This window comes from Limanda limanda, chromosome 5 (assembly GCF_963576545.1).
Source record: "Limanda limanda chromosome 5, fLimLim1.1, whole genome shotgun sequence".
NCBI classification, from domain to species: Eukaryota; Metazoa; Chordata; class Actinopteri; order Pleuronectiformes; family Pleuronectidae; genus Limanda; species Limanda limanda.
This window is the reverse complement of record NC_083640.1, coordinates 11,538,954-11,562,169: the sequence shown is the minus strand read 5'-3', so window position 1 is coordinate 11,562,169 and position 23,216 is coordinate 11,538,954. Positions and strand designations below refer to the sequence as shown.

At 44.2% G+C, this 23,216-nt stretch overlaps 1 protein-coding gene across 1 annotated transcript in view; it reads right to left on the bottom strand.

The window, feature by feature from the left end:
- Positions 1-23,216, bottom strand: part of arb2a (ARB2 cotranscriptional regulator A) — a 157,767-nt gene that overhangs the window by 74,251 nt on the left and 60,300 nt on the right. Inside the window, exons 7-8 of the mRNA XM_061072105.1 lie at positions 17,936-18,154; positions 4,619-4,738 (exon numbers count right to left, since the gene is read on the bottom strand). Coding sequence (XP_060928088.1) covers positions 4,619-4,738; positions 17,936-18,154 — 339 coding nt within the window. The remainder of the gene's footprint in view (positions 1-4,618; positions 4,739-17,935; positions 18,155-23,216) is intronic.

Here is a 23,216-nt window from a genome sequence, read left to right as displayed (position 1 = left end):
ACACTGAACAACCGTGTGTCCAGTTCGCTGTTGCCATGCCAGTCATGGAGCAGTGCAGACCACTGCCAGACCCAGAGCCCTGCACAGAGGGCATAGTTGGCACCGCTGCTGCCCTGAGGGTCACCACGTCTGAGAGAGGGAGAATTAGGGGGACGAAGGAAACGGGGGATCTAAAGCCGGGTGGGTTTTGGGAGGGAGAATTGTGGTGAAAGGGCTCAGTTCATAAACCTAAAAACTGGCTAAGCAAACAAAACTAATAATTAAAAACTGGTTTTATTTTACAGAGAAATTGCAAAGAGCATTTATGGAAAGTAGCTTTAGTTCAACTTGTGAATCTGCTTAGACATAAACACTGCACAAGATAGCTTGTTTATCTAAATGCAACTTCCTATACCGTAAAATATAAATACTTCTCCTTCAGTCTAAGGTTACCATACATCCCGGATATTCAGCCACTTTTTAAACTCTGAGCGATGTAAAACAAACTTCTCCTCCGACTGAGTCTGATTCACCCAGCAGTGTTTCATCTTTCTCATCCTCCACACACACACCGGTGAAACGCTGAAGTCCACAAGGAGCGAAGAAAACCTCCATATCTGTCTGTCTCACCTCGAGCATCTCTTCCCACATCTGACACTTAACCACAACTTACACACAGACACACACACGCACGCACACAAACACATGAAACCAAGGACGGCAGAGAGAACACAAGCCATATTCATTATAGATTGAAACAGATGGCGCTATCCAGAAAGTGTGCAGGCAGATACTTTGCAGGCATGCACTGTATGTATATGGCCTGTTTGTAGAGGACACTAAAAAATCTGTACTCGTGCGTTTGAAGGGCTGTTGTGGCGGCTGGCTGGTTGTCTGGTTGGCACCCACACATTTGTGTACTGGGAGACAGATGCATTCTTACATAAGACCTTATATAATGCTGCCCCTTGTCCTATCCAATAAGAGAGCTCCTTTTTCACTCTGCGAACGGGAAGGTTAGTGCAGGTTAGACAACCGCTCCTCAACATCACCACCGCCGCCGCCACATCCACGCACACCCCCACCTCACTCCTGGCAACGGAGAAAGATGAAAAAGACAGGCTGAGCGGAGGGAGAGGTGGAGGCAGGGCCCTTATTCTCTCGGTCTCCATCGCCTTGGCCCCTTCATCTCGCTGGTACGTTTCTCGGGTGAGATTTCGCCCTCGGATGAAGAACGCATATTGTGAACTTGGAACCTTAACGAGCATGGCCAGTTTATGTGTGTGTGTTGTTTATATGACAGAGAGAGAAGGACAGTCCACAGGCTAACACCTAGAAGGAATATAAGTATACTGGGTTCCCATCTTCCTTTAAAACTCCACAGCGGAGTGAGACAGAGGAGGAGGAGGAGGAGCAGGGAGGAGGAGGAACAGGCTGGCCAAGCAGGAAAACAGATGTCAGAGGAGACAACAGACTCTGAGGAAGAGACAGAGAGAAGGGACAGAAGTGGGAAACATTGAACTGAGATGGATGGATGGATGGATCATGCGATAGCTCGAGAACGGGGGGGAAAAAGGGCCAAAACAAAAAAGGTGGGGGCGCCTTCCCCTTCCCCCTGCAGCACAAGCCTGTCTTTCTCCCATTCAAAGGCAGTTAGCTACTCTTTGATGTATCTATAATTAGTCCGTACACACTGTGAAGTGTTTTAAAAGAAAATCAAATTGCAATGTAACACTTGAGCACTCCAAACAGGGGCTAACGTGCTCCGGAGCGAGCAGCAGAAATGAATGGCGGCGCACGTTTGATGTGCTTGATCAGAAATGTATTTATTAACTGCAAAGGGGAGCGGTAATTAACCCGCAGACAGCTTGTTTTCTCGGGGTCTTCTCATGTGTCAAACGGTTCATCCCGCAAGGCTCCGCTCTCCAGCCGCCTGCCCATGCGCACACACCTCCCATCCCATCCCGCCGGACCACTTTCTCCTCAATTAAGTAGACGGCATGTGCCCGTTAGTTTGTGTACTATTTTTTGCGCGTGCGAGTGTGTGCACGCTCCTGTGTCAGGGAGAGAGCTAAATAGACCACTAACAAGTAAGACGAGTATAGTGGCTGTCTCATGTATAGTATATGGGAGGTGCACGTCTGTAGGTGGGGAGAAGTTTGAGGGCATTTGATTTAAAGATTAAGATGCATTTTATTATCCCACACACATGCACAGACATGCACAAGCACACTCATGCAAGGGGAAATTTAACCTCTGCTTTTAACCCATCTGGTGCAGGACACACAGAGCAGTGGGCAGCCATGTACGGCGCCCGGGGAGCAGATGTTGGGGGAGTAAGGTGCCTTGCTCAGGGGCACTAGACAGGGTAGGGAGAATCCTCTTGGAATTTTGGACAGATCAATCCAGGTTCGTCTTTTTGTTGTTTCTCCGTGGAGTCGAACCAGAGACGAACCAGAGACCTTTTCTGCCCATAGTCCAAGTTTCTGCCACCAGTCCACCGCCTCTCCACAGAGAAAAAAAAGCTTTATATGAACAATGCTCCAAAACAATATATATAGTGCAAATATATAGTGTTTTTAAAAACTTGGGAGGGTGACTATCTACGTTTGTGTTGGTGTCAGGTTGGAGGAGGTGAAGGAGTTTCGACACTGATAGACAACAGAGGCTGGGATGGCCTCCAGGGAAACCTGACAATGGCGTATTCGAACACACTGTAGCTTGAAGTGAACACAAGGAGTCTTTCAAGTCTGTTCTGATGTTATCGCCGCCATACTGAATCTGCTATATATGCACATATTGTCTGAGTGTTTTTAAGAGGGCTTTCACATGACAGGGATATCACATAAAAGAGAGCAGTTAGAGCCTTGTTGAGGCCTCTACTCTAAACACACAGACACAGACACACACACACACAGACACACACACACACACACACACACACACACACACACACACACACACACACACACACACACACACACACACACACACACACACACACACACACACACACACACACACACACACACACACACACACACACACACACACACACAAACACCTTGCCACTGAAGGAAACACAGAGAGACAGAAAGATACAAATAGAGAGAATAGCTACTCTTCGTCACACAGGGAGAAAGCCCAGGAGATTGTGAGGCTGTCACGGACAAAACACCGCATGAATATTTAGCAGCTAAATTAAAATTACAAAATACTAAACAAAAAAAAAAAAAAGAGTAGGTGAAAGAGGAAGAGAGAAAATAAAATATTCCTGAAAGCACCGGTGGGACAAGTGCCCACCTTTAATCCCCCACTAGCTACTTCCTCATTGTGCTGCCTCCCTCCTCCTCCACTACCTAAGAAAAGAGTGTGTGTCCTGAACAATGTAGAATGTAGGAGGGAATCCTTCAGATCGAGAAACCACAGGCACTGTTGAGTAAATTATAGAGAGAAGTAGCGGAACTTAATATAGTTTAAGAAGGCTATTGGCTATAGACTGGCTGTAAATACACGCATACTTATATATAGCCTACTTATGTAAATACTTATTTTATACACTTATCTGCTGAATTTGTTTAATTACGACACGTAGAAATACGAGGCCAAAATATGTTAATATGATAATACAGTATTATTATTATTATATCTTTATATTTTTGATTGCAAAAAACACAAACAACGTATACTTCTTCCCCCTATACTATATTATCTGTTAATACTCTACATCCACAACACATCTCAGTAGCTTGAATCTTTACATCATATAATTTATTTATGTACTTTATGTGTTAGTATACAGTTCAGGACTAAACAGAGTGCTACTGTTTTCATTGCTTTACTGTATGGAGGACAGGTCAAACAGTAAGTACTGACCTATCAGGGTACAAACAAACTCACAATGAAACATGGCTCTGAAATGCACTTTCATGATAATTTACCATCATAGTATCTGAACACTGAAGCTTGCAGAAGAACAACTTGACACACTGTCGGCCCATTTAGCTCAAGGGTGCAGTTATAAAGCCAACAGGCTGGACAAACTTTTATTTTCCCCCTCGTCTGCGTGCCATTGATTCTTTTAAATCCGCTTCCCTCCCACCGTCTCTCGACCTATCCTCTGTCGTTCCTCAAGCTGCGAGATCTGCATGCTACACAGCAGATCTGCCTTAACAGTACCACTGTTGTTGTACTGCCATCCCTGGATTGAGCTATCCAGCGTTCTCCTTTTCCCCTCTTTCCCCCGTATTCTTGATGTGAGGATGAGTAGAGGAGGTGGATACTGCCCAAGGACAAGGATGAGCCAGATTGTTTACAGAAGCAGTCCTTTTTCAAAGAAACCAAATGCTATTTATTTTTAATTGTTACACGATGTTTCACGTGCCCGTCTCCCTGAGGTGACCAGTCTTATACTGCGCTGCATGTTTGTATGGACTATCTTGCATGCATGTATGCATGTACTGTTTGTTCTGTAGCATTGTAAACTCAAATTTGAGTCTGCATAAGAGATGGAATATGCAGATTTCACAGAATGAACATGTGTGAGAGTGATTGTGCTGACAGGAGTGCATTGTGTGTATCAGTGTGTCTTTATGGCAGTGGGAGGTAGGAAGGATAAGTGGAAAACTACAACACTCACCAGCTCAACGAAAGACAGCCCTCCGTAGCTGTGGGCCATGATGAAGACATTCTTGGCAGCGGCTTTGGACACAAAGTTGTCCCACACGTACAGCACGTGGTCCTCGGAGGAGCCATTTTCCTGCAACACACACACACACAAACACAAGTTAGATCCATGACCAAATAGACTGAAGGAAACATTACGAGATTGAACTCTGTCAACAAACTCTGACAAGTAAGCCGCGCAATTAAGAAACATTTATGGTGTCCAGCCAAAGAGACTTAAACATCAATAGAGTTGTCAGACTTTAATGCTGCAGAATCAAAACTGGCAACCCCGGGGCCAGCCAAAAAGAGAGGTATAAAAAGAGAAACCAAAAAAAAGTGGTGCTGGTGGCCTGAGGTGAATTCTATAAAGAGCCACACTTCAGCAGATCAATAAGTCTTGCATATTGCAAATGCCCTAAATGTAAAACTCAATAGCCTGGGAGACGTAACGTTTAAATCTTAATTTGTACCCTGTTGCTGAATCGATGATCCATCTATACACCAGTAGAGGCATAATGGGACGACGCTAGGGGAAGGTCAAAAGAAAAAACAATAGAGAGAAGATATACAAATGCATGTGAACAAATAACATACACGCATGTAGCGTTGCACACACTAACACACAATCTACGAATAAAAAGCCCACATATGTCCTCTTCTGCACACATGCACGTGCAGGACACACAGACACACACAGCTAGAAGACATGTTTAATTAACCAGAGATGCAAGCGCTTATCCAGGGCTGGAGAGAACAATAGTAAAAGTACAGGCGGGGAAAAGGGCATCCGTTAATGAACTTGTGACATTGATTTTAGACTTTGATTTCCTATCAAACTGTCTGGTCCACAATAGAATTCAACGATACATTCCCACAAGAAGTTACACCACACATGGCTCTGCCGTGTATCTGCTGTTTGGATTTACACAAGCACACACACATTTCTCCTAATTAGCATACACATGCATATGTGAAAAAAGAAAACCTCGAAAACAAACACATGGCCTAAGGAGAATTGTGACCTAATCTGTTAATTGAGTGTCAAAAAGTGTGTGAGGCCAAAACAAAAAATGAGTGACACGAGGTAAAGGACAGAGGAAGCAACTAAAGAAACAATCAGGTTTGTTTCCATAAATGTGTTTGTATTTTGCTAAGTGAGATGGTATATTATTACAGGGAGATAAAGACTTCAACAGTCGCTCTCATGAGGATACACACAGAGAGGAAAAGTTAACAACACATCGACGAAACCCAAAATATGGTCTTTACTTTTACAAGAAAGTAAAAGACAGCTTGTGATTTGATGAGACTTTCTCTGTGTGTACAAGTTTGTGTGCATTGTGTGTGCTTGTGCTGTTTGATGATGTGCTGATGTGTGTTTTTGTTGCAGTGTTTGTCTAGAGGTAAATTAACCTGTCAGAGTGTTTGTGTTTACTGCCAGATTAGCATGTGGGGGTTGGAGTGTCAGAACCTACTTCCATTCACAGAGCGTGATGCAAGAGCAGGCAACTCTGCTCTGCCCTGCCCTTCTGCCACCACGGCTGTGCGTGTGCTCGTGTGTATGTGTGTGTTTGTGTGTGTGTGTGTGTGTTTGTGTTATCGGAGCGGCTGGCTGCTGAAGCAGAGTTGTCTGTCTGAAAGGTTGTGGCATCAAAGTGCTTTGAAGTCTCCCTCCTCTCTCCTCCGCCATGTCACCCTTCATCTGCGAAGCCCATTTCATTAGCCTTCCTCCTCCCTCCCTCTCTTCTATACCTTCAACTTCTCCTCTGCTGATTCCACCTGTTCTTCTCCGCACGTCACCAGTTTTTGTCCACTTCTCCACCCACGCTTTAGTGACAATGGAGACATGAGGCAGGGTTTGGTACCGTACAGGGCGTAGCACCTTTATGCACGTTTGTATTTCCTATCAGAAACTTCCAAAATTGTTTAAAGAAGCTAGAAGGGCACTCCACACATACCTCCACTAAGGCACAACAGTGCCCTTATAAATCCACTATATAAATTCACTCGTTCCAGATTTAATAACATTTGGATCTGCTCCAAAGTAAAATCACTCATAGATAAAGGTTCAGATTTTTTCATCATGATCCATGAATTATTCCCTGGGAAATCAATGAAAATGTTGAAAAATCATGCAATGCTCAAGAAAGTGAAAAAACTAATGGATCCACACCCTGATATGAATCTTTCCTAACAAAAACTGCATTCTTCCAGCTATTTTTATGGTAATCTGTTTCGTAAATTTTGCAATCTCACTACTGAAAAACAGTAATTGAAACTAATAAGCAGGCACTCAATAGAGCTCATACCTTCGTCAAGGCCCAACAGTCCCCTTGAATTCAATACAGCTGCACCAACTCACACAATCTCATAGATATCAGTTTCCTAAATGTATTTTTTTTGTTCATCAAGTAAAGTTGCTGGGAAAACAGTGAAAATGTCAAAAAGAATGTTCTGCGTTCTTCACTGATTTATATCGCATCCTTCAATCAAGTTTCATGGTAATCTGTCGGGTAGATTTTGTGTAATCCTGCTAACTAAAGAATAAAACATTGACGAAAACATAACGTCCATGTCTGAGGTAAAAATGTGACAACGAATAACACCTGAAAATTTTTTATTTTTCAGTCAAAGTAAAAACAAGAGGAGGGTATTTATTGTTATACTGTGAATAACACTCCTAATTTTCAAAAACGTATTTCATGTTTGATGTCGTCATGGTGGCAAACAAGTTCCTCCCCGTGCTCCTGACTCCATCACCCAACCTCACACACAAATATACACACAACAACAACACACTATCTTTGCTTGCACCCTCAGCGGCAGGCGACAGAGTGACTGACTACCTGGCATGGCAGTGTAGTGAATTATCTAAACAGCATTTGCATATTGTAGCAATTATATCCCGGGGTTAATTAGCTGCGGTGGAACACACTGCCCTGCGAGACCGGCTTCCTGTCACCGGCTCTCACACAGTATCTTAGCTTATTTATTTATTTTTTCACAGTTCCCCCCCAGTTTGTTTGTGTGTATTAGAGTGTGTGCATGTGTGTTTGTGTGCTGTGAGCGTGTGTGTGCTGTGAGTGCATCTGCCAGCACTGTCAGAGTTGCATCCCAACTGCACACCTGTTGCCAACATCCTTCAGCCATGACTGTCAGGGGACACTTGAGGGAGTGCACTGTTTGTGTGTGTTTACATACATAGGGATCCATACTGTCCCCGCAGAGAATATAAAACACCAATCGGCTCCCGAGACAGTCTCAGGACCAGACAGTCTCCAGATGCTGACAGCTAACTATTATCAAAAAGAAATAAAAATGGTGGGAGAGCCAGAGAGACGGAGGAGCAGAGAGTGGAGATGCACGGATAGACAGAGGGGAAGTGGAAGAGAGAGAGAGAGTTAGAGAGAGCCGTACACATTGTGGTGGGTATACAGCCTATCTCCGTGAGTCGAGCAGAGGAGAGGAGTCTGACAGGTTCAGCCGTTGAGTTGCAATTTGCAACACGCACACGCGCACACACGCACACACGCACACACACACACACACACACACACACACACACACACACACACACACACACACACACACACACACACACACACACACACACACACACAAACACTTTTAGGACATTACATAGCTTTAAATTCACCCAAATGATAACCCCTACTTGTCAAATCCTGGCCTTAACATAACCCTAACCTTAAAGGTGCTTGTAAGCTTTGCTACTACATCAGCACTTACAGCAGTTAAGTTTAGTTTAGCATCAAACTTCTTTCCTGTACACGCCAAGGACTTTCTCCAGCAGTGGAAAGCATCAGCAATCAGTAGCGGTAACCTTCGTGTTTCTATTTGCCTCTATTGAAACTCTACCGGTGTGGCAAGATGGTGCAGTTGTTGGCATTGTCCCCTTACAACAGGGAGGTTCTGGGTTTAAACCTGATCCCCAGCTAGAACCTTTCTCTAGAAAGTTTGCATGTTCTGCTTGTGTCTGTAAGGTCCTTTGGCTTCCTCCCACAGTCCTGACACTTGCAGCTTAGGTTAATTGGAGACACTAAATTGTTTGTGGTTGTAAATGTGAGATTGGATGGGTGTTTCCCTCTATATGAGCACTGTGATGCACTGGGTGTCCTCGCCCAAAGTGAGCTGGGATTGGCTCTTGTCAATAGTATAGATATATACTGTAGTACAGTCCCCTTCTGAGAGTGAGTTACCGTAGTGTCAAGCCTGTCCTGAAGAAGAAGCGCTACAAAGAGGGTTCAGTATAATCACCACCTGCTGCCAGGGAGAAACCACAGTTGGCAGCAGAGAAAACTTACAAACAGCCTCTTTAACCAATGACCCCAAAATTATCTTTTTCACAAACAGGTACATGACTTTAGTCCCTGTTTGGACAAGCTGATTTAGAGGTCTCTAGTCTGAAATTAGTCCCCAAAGGTAGCTAATCGCACACACTCACACACAGACACCTGCATGCATGCAAACCGAACTGCATTTATTGTCAGTCATCACGACCTCTAGGGCAGACAGCTCCCTGTGGTGCAATCTTGTGTAAGTACCTTCATCACACAGCTTGTGCTTAAAGTGATATATGCTCAGCGATTGGACAGCTCAGTCCGTACAGTGAGGATTCTGCCAAACACAGCTTTGAGTGATATACTGTATATATTCATTTTTCCACAATACAAAAGGCTACAGTGAGGGAACTGACCAAAAACCCAGCTTTAGGCAGGTTTCTGCTGAACGCTGATTATGTGTTAAAAACTGATGTCACCATTAAAACTGCTACGCAACTTTGTGAAGAATTACCGATCCCACTTTCAGTCCATAAGTGGTTCCAACTGTTGAATGTGTTTTCCTTCCAATTGTCTAGTTTCAAAAAATTTGTTCAACTTAGCTCTTTCCACTACTTACACAATAACAGCTCACGCTCTGTTCAAATGCCACACATAATTGCCTGCACCCTTGAACACACACACACAAAGAGGCATGCTCCAGGTCTGAATGCACACACACACGCACAGACACACACACAACTCCTGTTTCTTCTAAAGTTGTCCTGTCCAATACTTGCCCTGTGTTTATTCATTGTAATGAGAAGCAGAAAGAGGAGAGCGGATGAGAGGAGTGTGCTGCAGCCAGAATAACAGCCCCCACGCCAACACAAACCCAGCGTCTGACCAACACAGGAAACAATGAATCTAACAACATCAACACACTCTGACAAACAACCGCTTCAGACCTCCCTGCTCCTCCCTTCTGCTCCTCCTTCCCAGGCGTCCAAAAAACACACAACTTCAGAAAAACTTCTGAGGGAGCTGGGACTTCTAGTCGAGGAGACGGTGAGAAGTGTGGACCGGACGGAATCTAGTGGATAAGGGCCATTATACTTTTTACGCTCAGGAAGCTTTCAGCTGGAGCCAGACGTGTCAGGACAGTGTCACGGGATGCCTAAACAACTTTATTGGACTTGAGCTCTTTTACCCGGGTGCACTGGTTCCAATCTCCCAAAAATGTCAATAAGTATATTAAGGTGTCAGTCGACGTAGAGTCAACAGAATCGCACAGCACACAAAAAAATATATAATTTCAGGGTTCTTTTCGGTAAAGGAAGACGCGGAAACAAATGACTCAAAGTACAGAGGAGCTCTCCTTTAATAAGTCACAACAAAAATACCCAGACCTCCATAAACTCTGTCTGACCGATTTCAATCTCTCAGTCCCCTCCTGCTCTCAGGCCACTGGGTAAACCCACATCCAGTCATTACACACTTTAATATATCCTGGTCAGCACAGGGCAGGGCTGTTTTCATTTGGCCTAATGATTAAATATTAAATAAGCAATGTTCGTAATTACATGTTAGCAAAGAGATTATTAGAGCGAGTTAGTCCGTGTTTGTGTGTGAGTGATTGTGCACATGTCTCTGTGCACACAATTAAAAAGTGGACCGCGGTGACACCTGTTTGCAATTGCGTTCTAATCAATGTCTGGGATGTGAACTCCTTCGCAATCTCTTTTCCTTTTTTTTTTTACTTCCTCCCCTTCTCGTCTTTCTTTCTTTCTTTCCCTCTCTCTTTCTTCTCTGGCTTTTGAGGCAGACAGACAGAGAGCTGAAGTTAGCAAGAAGCTGTCTGCGAGCTGATGGGTCTGCGAGAGTGGGGGGAAAAGGCAGCTATGGAGCAAATTAGCGGCAGAGATGGGAAAATAATGACTGTGGCATTGTGGGTAATTAGCAGGTACGGTGCCTATGGAGAGCTGGGAATATAATGATGTGAGAAAGAGACGGAGAAAAGGGAGAATGAGGTGAAAAACGTGTGTAAGACTAACAGAAGTGGGGGAGGGGGGAGGTGGTGGGGGCGACTGCACAAGCGTGCGAGTGTGAGAGAAATCTACGTGGAGGTGTGTTATTCAAGTGCACAGTGAGGTGATGTACAGTATGAGGACAGAGACGGAGTGAGAGAGAGGGAGAGAAAGAGAGAGAGAGAGAGAGAAAGAAGGAGAAGAAACAATGGCGTACAGGTCATCCCACGTGCAGATTAGCGTGCTCAGACTGTACACAATAAAATAGCGTGACCTTGGCGGGGTCAGCCTGCTCTGACAATATTTGCCGGGGCATTGTTTCAAATCAATAACTCATTAACAAAGTACAAAGGAAGTTGCTGTGGGTTTGTGAGATTCTTTATTAGAAAAGAGCGGCTGCGGGCCAGAAAGGTCATCGCTGTGACATCTCGGCTAGCCTCGCGCTGCCGCCCGGATTGTCAGGTGAAATTACTGCGAGCCCTTAATTGACATAAGGCAAAGGAGAGCAGGCAGGCAGACAAGGCTGTGTTTGTTCCAGTATGACCCTGAGGTGCTGTGTGTGTGTGTGTCTGCGTGTGAGTTTGTGTGTGTGTGTCTACGTCTTTATTCGGGTCAGCCTGTATCCACAGCAGGGTTGTGTGCAGAGATAGAAGAGAGAGAGAGAGAGAGAGAGAGAGAGAGAGAGAGAGAGAGAGAGAGAGAGAGAGAGAGAGAGAGAGAGAGAGAGAGAGAGAGAGAGAGAGAGAGAGAGAGAGAGAGAGAGAGAGAGAGGGAGAGACGGGGAAGGAGGGAGGAGGTGCGAGGGAGGGCAGGATGGATGTGTTTGATGGTTGACCTGACTAGAAGATTGGGAGCAGGGATCTGAGACCGGCTACACTTGTTCTGCCTTGAGCAAACACGCAAACACACAGGTATGCATCCACACACACACACACACACAGATGTTGTGTACTACATATTCACAGACGTTCAGAAAAGCTTGCACACACTAGATCGCACACAATCTAACTGACTAACGCCCCTTTAAAACTTTGGAAAGTCAAACACACTCACTTATACACTCAATTCATATTCGTACACTAAATTAAAACATGCCACACAGCCTGGTTGTGGCCCTAAACATGGAAACTAAGCTCACAAAGCAGAAACACTTGTGCACTATTGTTTTTTTTTCTCGAGCACACTCAACCCCAAATATAAAGATGGCATCACGCCAATTTGTTCTCTGCAGCATGTAGGTCAGCTGCCCTCTGGCCCTGGTCATTGACCGCTCCTCTGACCAAGTTCAGAGGTTAATCAAGTCCCTACCTGTCCTTGGAAATGCTGAGCCTCACCTTCTTGGCACGACCACGGGTCAAAGGTCAAATAAACCCTGTCTGTATAATTGCTTGTGGGCCACAGATTGGGGCAAAGGGGTGAAGGTGACAAAGAGCAAAAGCCCGGGTCCCATAGAGAAACACTGTAGAGCTGTGTCAAATACAATTACCGGTGTGTGTGCCTGTGTGTCAATGTCTTAATGTTTATAATCAAGTTTTGCTGTGCGTGTGTGTGTGTGTGTGTGTAGGTGTGTGTGTGTGTTTGTGCAAGTACATTAGTGAATCCTTGGGATGTTCTGTAGTACAGTTAGAACATGGGGATAGAGGACGTCATCTGCTAAGCACAGACAAGGGCAAGGATCTCAGCCTGCCCCTGCGGACAGCTGCAGCTGGGAATAATGGGTCCTGGAGAGGCAGGGGCTTAATAATGGATACTCAGTCCTTTAGGAAACACACCATGTACAGTCCACCAGTCAGACAAGTATGAGACACGACAAGACCCCCTGTTTAGCCTCTTAGACACCAGGCACTTGGAGGGTACGATACTCAGAGGAGTACCGCATCTGCAATGGAGAGAGAAAAACTAAAGGGATGACATACAAAAATGTGTCTTGTTTTCTGGATCTGATATTATATGTAACCAGACTAAAGATAAAACGGTGTGATAATTTTGTATCACGATTATCAAGGTTATCAGTATTACAGTGGTTTTGTAATAACTATTATAAAAGGTTCAAAACACGAGCTATACAATATGTTTATTCAAAACAAAAATACTGTAGCATCATATAACACCAAATCAAATGTGCAACATTACCACTGAAGAAGGAAGGCTGAAGAATATCATGATAATGCCAAAGAAAGCAAACGTGTTTTCCAATGTTCGGTTCCCCCTGTCCAGAGATTCACTTGGACATTTCCCTTCCGGAGAATGTCAGGGAATTATCTGGAGTTAGGAGCGTGTCTGAGAGTAGCTCTGCTAACTTTGGTTAATGCTGGACAGTATCAACCAAATCATGACATCATCACTGTCAATTAAGATTGAAACAGTACAACTAACGGTATGGAATTCTACAATGACACACAATGAAACCGGTAATCGTTTCAAACCTGTACCAGACTTAAGGGTAAAAATTATTCACCATGAAAGAATTAAACAATGCCTTCAGGAGTTCCAATATTATTTTCCACTATTGTGTTGTGATTGTGCCAAATGAGTAATTGCGGAGAAAAGCAGCGCGATGTGATTGTGAAAGCATTCAATGTCCTCCACTCTCACTCATATACGCACATCTCATTCATGAAGTTGCACTGAAGCTGAACATAGAGCCTCAATCGGCTGCTTGAAAATGCTATTGGTGCCAGGGCCTCCCGGTCTACACCTCTCGCTGCACCTTTGAGAAAAGTACAATGTGAGATGTTAAAAGGAAAAGCATTTAAAAAAAAAAAAAAAATAAGGGAGAAAAGTATTCAAGTCATTTATAAAAATAAGTGGTGCTTAAAAGAGAAGGCGAAGCTCTGTTTTTTGTCCCCCTTGCTCTTTTTTTCCCCCCTTCTTCTTTCCAGGGCCTGCTGGCCTAATCCCAGCCAGCCAGCCTTGGGTGAACTCTTTGGAAGCTTCTTAAGCCCATGAATGTGCCTTTTGTTCCTGCCATTCCTCCGCTTGGCTGACAGAAAATAGCTAACTGGATTACTGCTAAAATTCAGAGTAAAGTGAACTCCCAAACTTCTATATGGCAAAGTGCTAAGAAAGTAGCCCCCCCCCTCAGCCCCAAAACCCTTCCACTATCCTCATCAGCATCCCTTCGATCAGACGTTCTATCCCTCCATTCCTCCCTGTGTTCTCTCTCTCTCCTTCCTCAACCGACATCCCCCCTTAAAATGGCCCAGTGTGCGATCTGGGGCTAGAGGAGAGGGATTAGATAAGGTTGAGAGGTTGCACACTATGAACCTAAGGCTAAAAAGTAAGAATCCTAAAAGCAGTTAAGAGCTTATTAATGTGTGTAAGGAAGCGTATTAATCAACTCAACTCTATCAGGGAACTGGTGTGTGTGTGTGTGTGTGTGTGTGTGCGTGTGTGTCGGTGTATGTGTCAAATCTTTTTGGAAATAAAGTAGTAAAAAAAAGATATTTACAATATAATTAACTCAGTCTCAGATGTATAAATACAGAGCAAGACAGGTGTAGCTTCAAGCCTAAGGTGTTTTTTTGTCGTCCATTTGATTTCATTATATCACAACAAGTAGAACTATATATTTCGGTGTCTTTGTTTCTGAATGGCTGTGTGCAGGTGGTCCGGCAGCTCAGCGGGAGTTAGAGTGAGAGGTGTAGTGAATAAAAAGACTTGGGTACGTGTGTGTGTGTGCATGTGTGTGTGTGTGTGCGCGCGCACGTCTTGGGTGGGTGATGAAAACAGCCCAGCTAAAGAGGTTTGATTTGATCCACCACCCACCCCGACTAACAGAGGTGAAAGAGAAACACACACACACACACACACACACACACACACACACACACACACACACACACACACACACACACACACACACACACACACACACACACACACACACACACACACACACACACACACACACACACACACACACACACACACACACAGGCGCATGTCTAAACCTTAGTTCCTTTTCTACCTCCTTGACTCTTTTGTCCCTCAGTGAGGGCACCTTTGGATATCTGCATATGTGTTTATGAGCATGCCTGTGTGTGTGTGTGTGCGTGTGTGTGTGTGTGCGTGTGTGTGTGTGTGTGTGATGGCTTATTCTGGGTCGGACAGAGGCACAAGGGTGGAGAGTAACACAGTGCAGGAGGCGGAGTGGATGATCGCGGCGAGGTCACACACACCCAACATCCTTCTGAATTCTGGGTCAAAGGTCAAAATTCAAAGGGCACCAACACAGAGCCAGCCTGATCACTCATTAATCTTTATCCCGAGTCCCCCAATCCCCGCATCTGATGACAAGTGTATTTGGCCGGAAAATCTAAACCTTCTACATAACCCCTGTTTTTCTGGTTAATGAGGATCATTCTTATTTTAATCTGCCGGTATATATATATAAATATGTATATATATATGCTAAAAGAGAGAGGAGTGACATGGCACTAGGCTGTTGCAGTATTCGCCTCAGTTACGCGTCACAAGTAGTTGTGAAAAACCAAGATTGTTAAACTGAGCAGTATTTAAGAATCAGATCCATGTTGACATGATTGCATCGCACATTTTTTTCTGCCGAATTGTCGGCTGCACATTGATGCTGTGGAATTTCCCGTTTTACCACATCTCAGAGGTGTTCTACACATCTGGTGACTGGGGAGACAAGTGACGACTGTTTCATGTTCATGGAACCAGTTTGAGTTCTTGTGAAACCGTGCATTATCATACTGGAAGTAGCTACTAAAAGATGGTACATTGTGGCCATGAAAAGATATGCATGGTAAGCAGCAGTGCTAGATGGGTCGTGGCTCAGTTGTGTAGAGCAGTTATTTGAGTTATTGTGGATTTTCTTTGTGCTCCAGCCAATCTAACCTCTCTCGTCATCACAGAGTCTCTCTCCACAGATCTGCTCACTGGATGTTTCTTTGTTTTACACAATTCTGAGTAAACACCAAAGACTGCTGTGCATGAAAATATCAGAGGATCAGTAGTTTTATGAAAACCAAAGTCACTATGATCATCTTTTTCATATGTATGATGTTAAGCATCTGACCTGCATCAGCAGGATTTTATGCACTGCACTGCCGCCATGTGATTGGCTGACTGGATGATTGCATGAATAAGTAGGTGAACAGATGCACCTTATAAATTGCTTGGTAAGTGTATGTATATGGAGACAAAGAGAAATTAATGTGCAATATATGAATGAGATGTGGATGGCTTTTTTGCATTCAAATAAACACACTCACACACACACATGCTTGTACTTCTATCTTAGTGAGGACGCTCTTTGGCATAATACATTCCCTACCCCCTCACCCTAACCCTCCAGACTAAATGCCTAACCCTCACCCTAACCCTCACCTAATTATAACCCTCAAACAGCCAATTGAAAAAGTAAGGATCGCTCAAAATGTCCTCACTTTATAGATTTTATGCTTAAAATGGTGTAAGTACAGGAACACACACACACACACAAAAGGGAGGCGTAATCGTCATTAAGCAAACTCAAATGAAATAAGCCATACGTTTTAAATTCTTAGATTTGCTCATGTAAAATGAAGATGTAGATGCAAGCTACTGTGACTGCATCACTGTAGACAGCATGATGGGCTGTTTACCACAAGGCCTTCCTGTCAGAGAGTGTGAATCGAGTTCATCAGCTGCATGATGGAGAAACAGCGCACATGTACAGCCAGGGGAGGGCTGAGAGAAACACCCTGTGTTGACAGCTCACACACCGACTGTTAGTCCCACAGCAGCACTAACTCCTGTCAGACACCAGACACTGACGCACACACACGTGCTCTGACATTACTTTGACTGCACTTCATTTCCTGCAGACTTACTCTAACCTTAACCAGAACTAATACTTGCTGAACCCTAACCGTTACCCAAACCTTAAAACGTGTCTTCACCTTAAAATCGAATGATTCATGTCACGGTGGATTTCTTTGAGTCACCTTAAAGCGACTGGGTCAACAGATTTTAAGTCCCCACAATATTATTAAGACCTGGGTCACACAGACACATGCAGCATTACTGTGATGCTACTGTCATCAACCAAAGTATGGCACAGTAAATCAATGAGGACACTTTTCTATGACACCCTACATTAGAAAAAGGTGTAGATCATTGTGTTTGTTTTAATATTTTAAGCTCTTACTGAATTAAAGCTTCTAAGATAAAAATGCTAGACCCTGTTGGAGCCGTAAATAATGAATGTTCTTGGCAGGGGTGAAAGACGTCTATGAAGAGGCGACATTGTTTTAATTCCTCATCATATTTGTTTTTATGCAGAAGGTTGCTTCCTGTGTTTGACCACAAGGTAGACTGGCTGCATAGGTGTGAGTGTGTGAGTGTGTGTGTGTGGGGGGGTACGATTAGGGGGTGTACAGTCAGTGTAGCATGATAAGAATTTTCTCAGTGTGTTTGCACAGTGTGCGTTAGCGAGATAATAATCCCAGCGGTCAACAAGAGTGAAGGGCCAGTGCTGCACTGACCAGCCCACCGTCTGAGAGAGAAAAGAGCGAGAGGAGAGGAGGAGAGGAAGAGGGAGAGAGGGAGGAAGCCATGTGGTTAACACTTGCTCACTAAGAGGCGACTGGAGCACGGCCAACCTCTTCACACACAGGCTGACCACACAAGAGCCCCTCTTTCTCCCTCTGCCTCCCATCCTCCCTTCATCCCTTGTTGCCCAACATGTCCTTCTCTCGCTTCCTCGGCTATGGCTACATCCCACCCTTCTCCTCCTCCTCCTCCTCCCTGCACCTTCTTCTCTCTTTTGTCTCTTCCAAACTTGCCCAAATCCCTCCCTCCTCTTTTCTCACCTAAGTCTCTACTCCTACCTCCCTTGACCCTAAACTGTCACTCTGTCCGCCCACCCCGTCATGTCGGTTTTTGATGAACATCTATCCCTCTGTCTCTGCTCGCCTTTTCTGCCTCTTCCCCATCTCTCCATCCCTTCCTCCCTCCCTTCACGCTCCGACTTACTCGTACAGGGATCCATTCGGTCTCTGTCTCCTTCTGCGGGTTGCGGTACTTCTCGTAGAATTCTCTCTTCTTTTTGCCCTCTTTGTCGTCTTTACGTTCCTTCTTTTCGGCAGGTTCGTCTGAGTGTTCGGAGGCAGAGGGCAGGGGGTTGGACCTGGCTGGCTTCTCCACCTCCAGGTAGTTCTCGTTGGGGTTGAGCACCATCACACCATAGCCGTCCTAAAACAGATGAAAAAAAACAAACGTGTATGAGAAACGTAAACTCCTGTATATCATGTACTAGACCCACCTTGTATACCCTAATATGTTTTTATATATTCATTAATTTCTAATGACAATGTAATTTCTATTGACTATGTATACAATAAAACAAAAACACACTCACACATCAAATACACAAAGCACATTGTATTTGTGTAGAACTTTGAATAGTTATCATAAATAATTATCATAAAGACGGTATCAAAATGTCAGAGAAGAGACAATTTGAGGTGTGTGTGTGTTTGTGTGGGTCTCTGTGTGTGTCTGTGTGAGAGAACGATTTGTAAAAACTTTACACAAATGGAGATTATTCTTTTTTTCTACTTTATATTGTCAGTAATGCTGTGATTTTTTGTTTCTTTTGAAAATAACCCCAACATGTAAATGTTTCATAAAAGTGTTTCAATATTTTTAGTTAATTGTTCTAAATATTTTTTTTTACTTGTAGAAAAAGCCAATATAAACTTTGTCTAACCTACTGGGAAAAGTCAATATAACACCACAGATTAATCTACCTTGAAGCTCAAAAACGTGCTCAGTCTGATAGTGGCCCATGGTGTTAAAGAAGAAGAAGGATAACTGTGAGCAAATAAAACCGTAACAACACTTAAGAGACACAGATTGAAGAGATGCAAATCCTGCCTGATAGAAAGGGCAGAGACAGAGACGGAGGAGAGAGTGTCACTGCAGGGACAAGCCTGAGAAGTAACCGGGGATTGGAATTCAGCGGCAGTGGTTTCAGTCGGTGAGTAGCATTTAGTGACTCCAAAGGCCAATTGTCACTTAATATCAAACCCGATCGATCCTACCATCACTCAGAAGAGTGGGAAGCAAGTGCATATGTATCTGTGTGAAACTATTTAAAAAATGCTGAGAAAGTTTTCACATGAAAACAACATTTGTATAATAATAATATGTGCACTACTTCAAAATATAAAAAATTAAAGGATGATTTATAAAGATGGAAAATGTGAGAATAGAAACCCAGGTGGTTATAATAAGAACGACGGGAGGGAAGTGTATTGTGGAGAAAGGGGAAGTTTTTTGTAGCCTTCAGTGACTTCTTCAACTTTGAAGCCATTTTAATTAACTGCGTTTATTGTCCCAAGCACTCTGAAACTAAAGCAGGAAACGGACGGATTCCTGTTCCACTTTAAGTCGGGCTTTTCCCACACAACCACCCAAGCTCTTGTGTGTATGCCTGTGCGAGCACACACACACACATCACGCAGACGACACACACACTAAGGAGAGGTGAAAGATATCAGCGCTGACAAAAAGACCTTTAGGAGACGTAAGAGGGAGTTAACTGAGGCAGCATAGCTCAGCTCCCACTGCAAATCGCCATCACTCACGCTGTCCTCTCAAGGCAGCATGTCTCCTCTTCCTTAATAAGTGTTAACACAATGTGCTTGTCTTGTGTGCGTACGTACGTGTGTGTGTGTGTGTGTGTGTCCCTCCTGTGCCCGACGACATCAAACCTGCCATACACCCCTTCCCTTAGCACCTGCCGTGTGTTGACAAGAGCAAAATGACACTTTCACACTTGTTCAGATTATAAAATTAGTCGGATTCTCACTCGCTTCTGCAATTCAGACATGGCTACACTTTCCTTGCTGTAAAAATTTGCTTATTTATTATATAGAAATTATAAACCTGAGAAAACTAATATAAATGAGGAGAAAATTTAGCATTAATGAACTGATTATCTTAACATTTAAAATATGTGTATTAATAATTAATTGACAATTAATTGAATTAAAATTTACGGCAATTGTAATTCATATTTGGCAAGTGATTTAAGAATTGCATTTCCTTGTAATAGTATGTCAACAATTTCTAAGCCCATTATGTTTTTGCAGACACAGATTTGTATTAGTTTGTGTGTGTCCGTGTGTGTGTGTGTGTGTGTGTGTGTGTGTGTGTGTGTGTGTGTGTGTGTGTGCGCACATCAAAAAAGTGAAGTTAGAGCTATTGGCTGAGGATCTGTTAAAGAGACGTAATTCAGCCTTTAGACATCACAGAGACATTTGCCTGCAAAAACAGAAGTTCAGACCCACAAACGCACAATCAGACAGATGGGTTGCCGGATGAGAAAGAAATGGAAGGAGAGATCAGAGGAGGGAGAGGAAGAGAGGGAGACAAAAAAGGGGAGAAAAAGTAAAAAACAGAGAAGAGAGATTATAGATAGATTGTTAAATGATAAGACAGATGGATAAAACGTGGAAAGAGCAACAGAGAGACGTAGTCTAACCAGATCCACACCAGCTTTGTGCCACTGCCCACTGGTGGCAGCCTGATAAAACAACTGACGAGACCAGTTCAGCCTGTGGCAACATTATAAAAGAATTAAAAACCAATTAAAAATATCATTATAATATTCAATTAAAACGTTTAAATAATAAATAGATGTGAAAAAATTACAGAATGAAAAGTCTGCTGCATTGTAAACATTTACTAAATCCAACGAGAGGAAAAAGATGAAAAGCTTCCTCTACTTCGACACCATCACCTCTTTGTGTGCGTTGCTCCGTTCCTCTAATCCCGACTCTCGAGGCCAAAAGTTAACACCGTCCTACGTGTTCGGATGCTAACCCTAAGTGGCCTACAACCCTGTTTCGGCATCGCTGGTCAATAACCCTTCATGGCCCGTAACATACTAATGCTAACCTCAAGGGCCCCGGCTCCTGGCCTTTAGTGTCCTCATGCTAACCTTGAGTGGCCTGTAGCCCACGGCCTTGTACACCTAACAGAGCTAACAGTGCTAACCCTTTCAGCTGTCCAGTCACCCAGAAGGACATTGGTGTATTTAGTCTGGAGGAACAGGGCCGTTGACTTTGCCTCTACGTCGGAAGCAATCATTTACTCGAACACTGAGAGCTCTGTGCTGGTGTCGTGACAACACAGTCACTTCCTCTTCTTATTCTTCACTCCGTCAACCAAATATATAACAAAGAGGCTGGTGATGATCGACCGGGCACAACACAGAGACTGGTAAAATGTCCCTTTACATTTTTATTTACAATTTAACTTTAAATGTAATAATTTTCTTTTCTATATTTTCTCATGAAATATTTAACTCATTGCAACTTGCTACTGTGCTTTGGATATTGGATAAACAAAGCCGATCTACATACACACAATGACGAATGTTTTAGACAAAAAACAAAACGGCACAATGTTAATGCTTTTCCCACAGAACCAACTTCTCCCACAGAGCTCATCTGTGACAGCTAAATCTCTCAGCCATACACCCTAAAAGTTCAGTCATTTGGTCTTTGTGTTAAGCAAACTTTTAAGTCTCTCCCAAACACACACACACACACGCACACACACACCCACACACTGGGTACACCTGCTAAATCTGATCTTTGTGTTGTGATGTGCTGTCAAAGTGTGAATCTTACACAAATGCACGTAGCAAACCTTGGGTCACGCTGCTTTTTATACTGCTAAATCTCTCTCACACACATCGCTAACACCGGGTCACTTTGCCTTTGTCCTATACACACACACACACACACTGTGTCTGGAATAAAAGCAGACACACACGGTCCTCTGGTGTTGGGCCCGTCTTGTCTTCCCCGCTGCAGTATGCAGGCTAAGTCTCTTCCCATGCCCTGTGGGTGCCCCTGTGCCACCACCACACTGAGTCCCTGCCCTGGGGCCAGCGGTCAAGAGGGTCGCCCCGACCCCTGTGAGGGGGGGGGCGCCCCGACCCCCGTCACCCCGCTCTGGACGCTCCTTAGCGCTCCTTTGTCGGCCTGTCCTGCACCAGATAGCACAACAAAGGCTGCCGCTGCTACGGAGACCAGGGCTTGTCTCATCATCGTGATCAAACCCTTCCTCTGACATCCAGGTTTGTGAAGCCCTAATACTCCTCGGTTTCTGCATGGGAAAAAAAATATACTACGTAATATGTAATCTGTAATTTAAATATTAAGACATTATGCATTGATGTTTATTATTATAAAACCAGACCGTACTGTGGCGTCTTAACAATAATGTCAATACTCTTTGATGACACTGATGTGCCCTCTCTATGGTCAAATTAGACGCCATTTGTCCGCGAGAACTTTGATGGTAATAGATCATTATTTTTCCCTTTCCAGCATAATTTAAAAAGAAAGTGGACAGTGTGCATTTGTGTGTGTCTACATGCGAGTGGCTGCACGAGTGCGAGGGAGAGTAAATAAGATGTCCCTTTAAGACAGCAGCGCCTCTATTTTTCCAGTGGCGTCGTAATGAAATGAAATGTGTCTAATGTGCGGGTGCAGGGAGAGAGGCAGCCGGAGTGAGAGGGTGTTTCATCTGTGCGTGTGGAGCTCAGCGAAGCTTTGATGTGAGAGCTCTCATGTAGTGAGCAGGGCTTTGGGCACAGGGAAAAGGACAGCACTTGACAGGTACAAAGCATGGCTGATAGCGGTCACGGGTGCATGCAGTGAGGAAAGTGGATGGTATGGTCGCATGAATTTTTGGGGTTGTGTGTGTGTGGCCGTCTTGCTGAATAGAAGCATGTAAATGCCCTCCTCCACATTACGCTTGTGCCTTAATGCATTTTTCAGCCCGTGCATATGCATCTTACATCATCAGGAGTCTATAGGTGTCCACTGAAATTGGCTCACGGGCAGCTTGCTCTGTTCCTTTTCTGTCGGGGGGGGGCAGCTGCGATCGGGGGCAAGTGGCGGCGCCTTTTCTCCACAGCCCTTCGCTCCACTTCCTCGTTTGGGCGATACGCGGTTCCTGATTCGCTACTCGGGCGTGAGTGACAAGGAGGAAAGGGTCACCCAGCATAGAACACCCAATGAGGAGGAGGAGGAGGAAGGGAGGGATGTCTGCAGGCTACAGTTGGGCTTGAGATTTGAATGAAGCTCAATGGCTACACCGTTGAAAAAAGGCCAAGATGGAAATTTAAGCGTCACACTTTGCTCACATTGAAGTTGCTAAGTGGCTGTTTACAGGGAGACGGACACGACAATAAAGAGGTATGACGGAGCGAGAGCGAAGGTAAATACAGTAA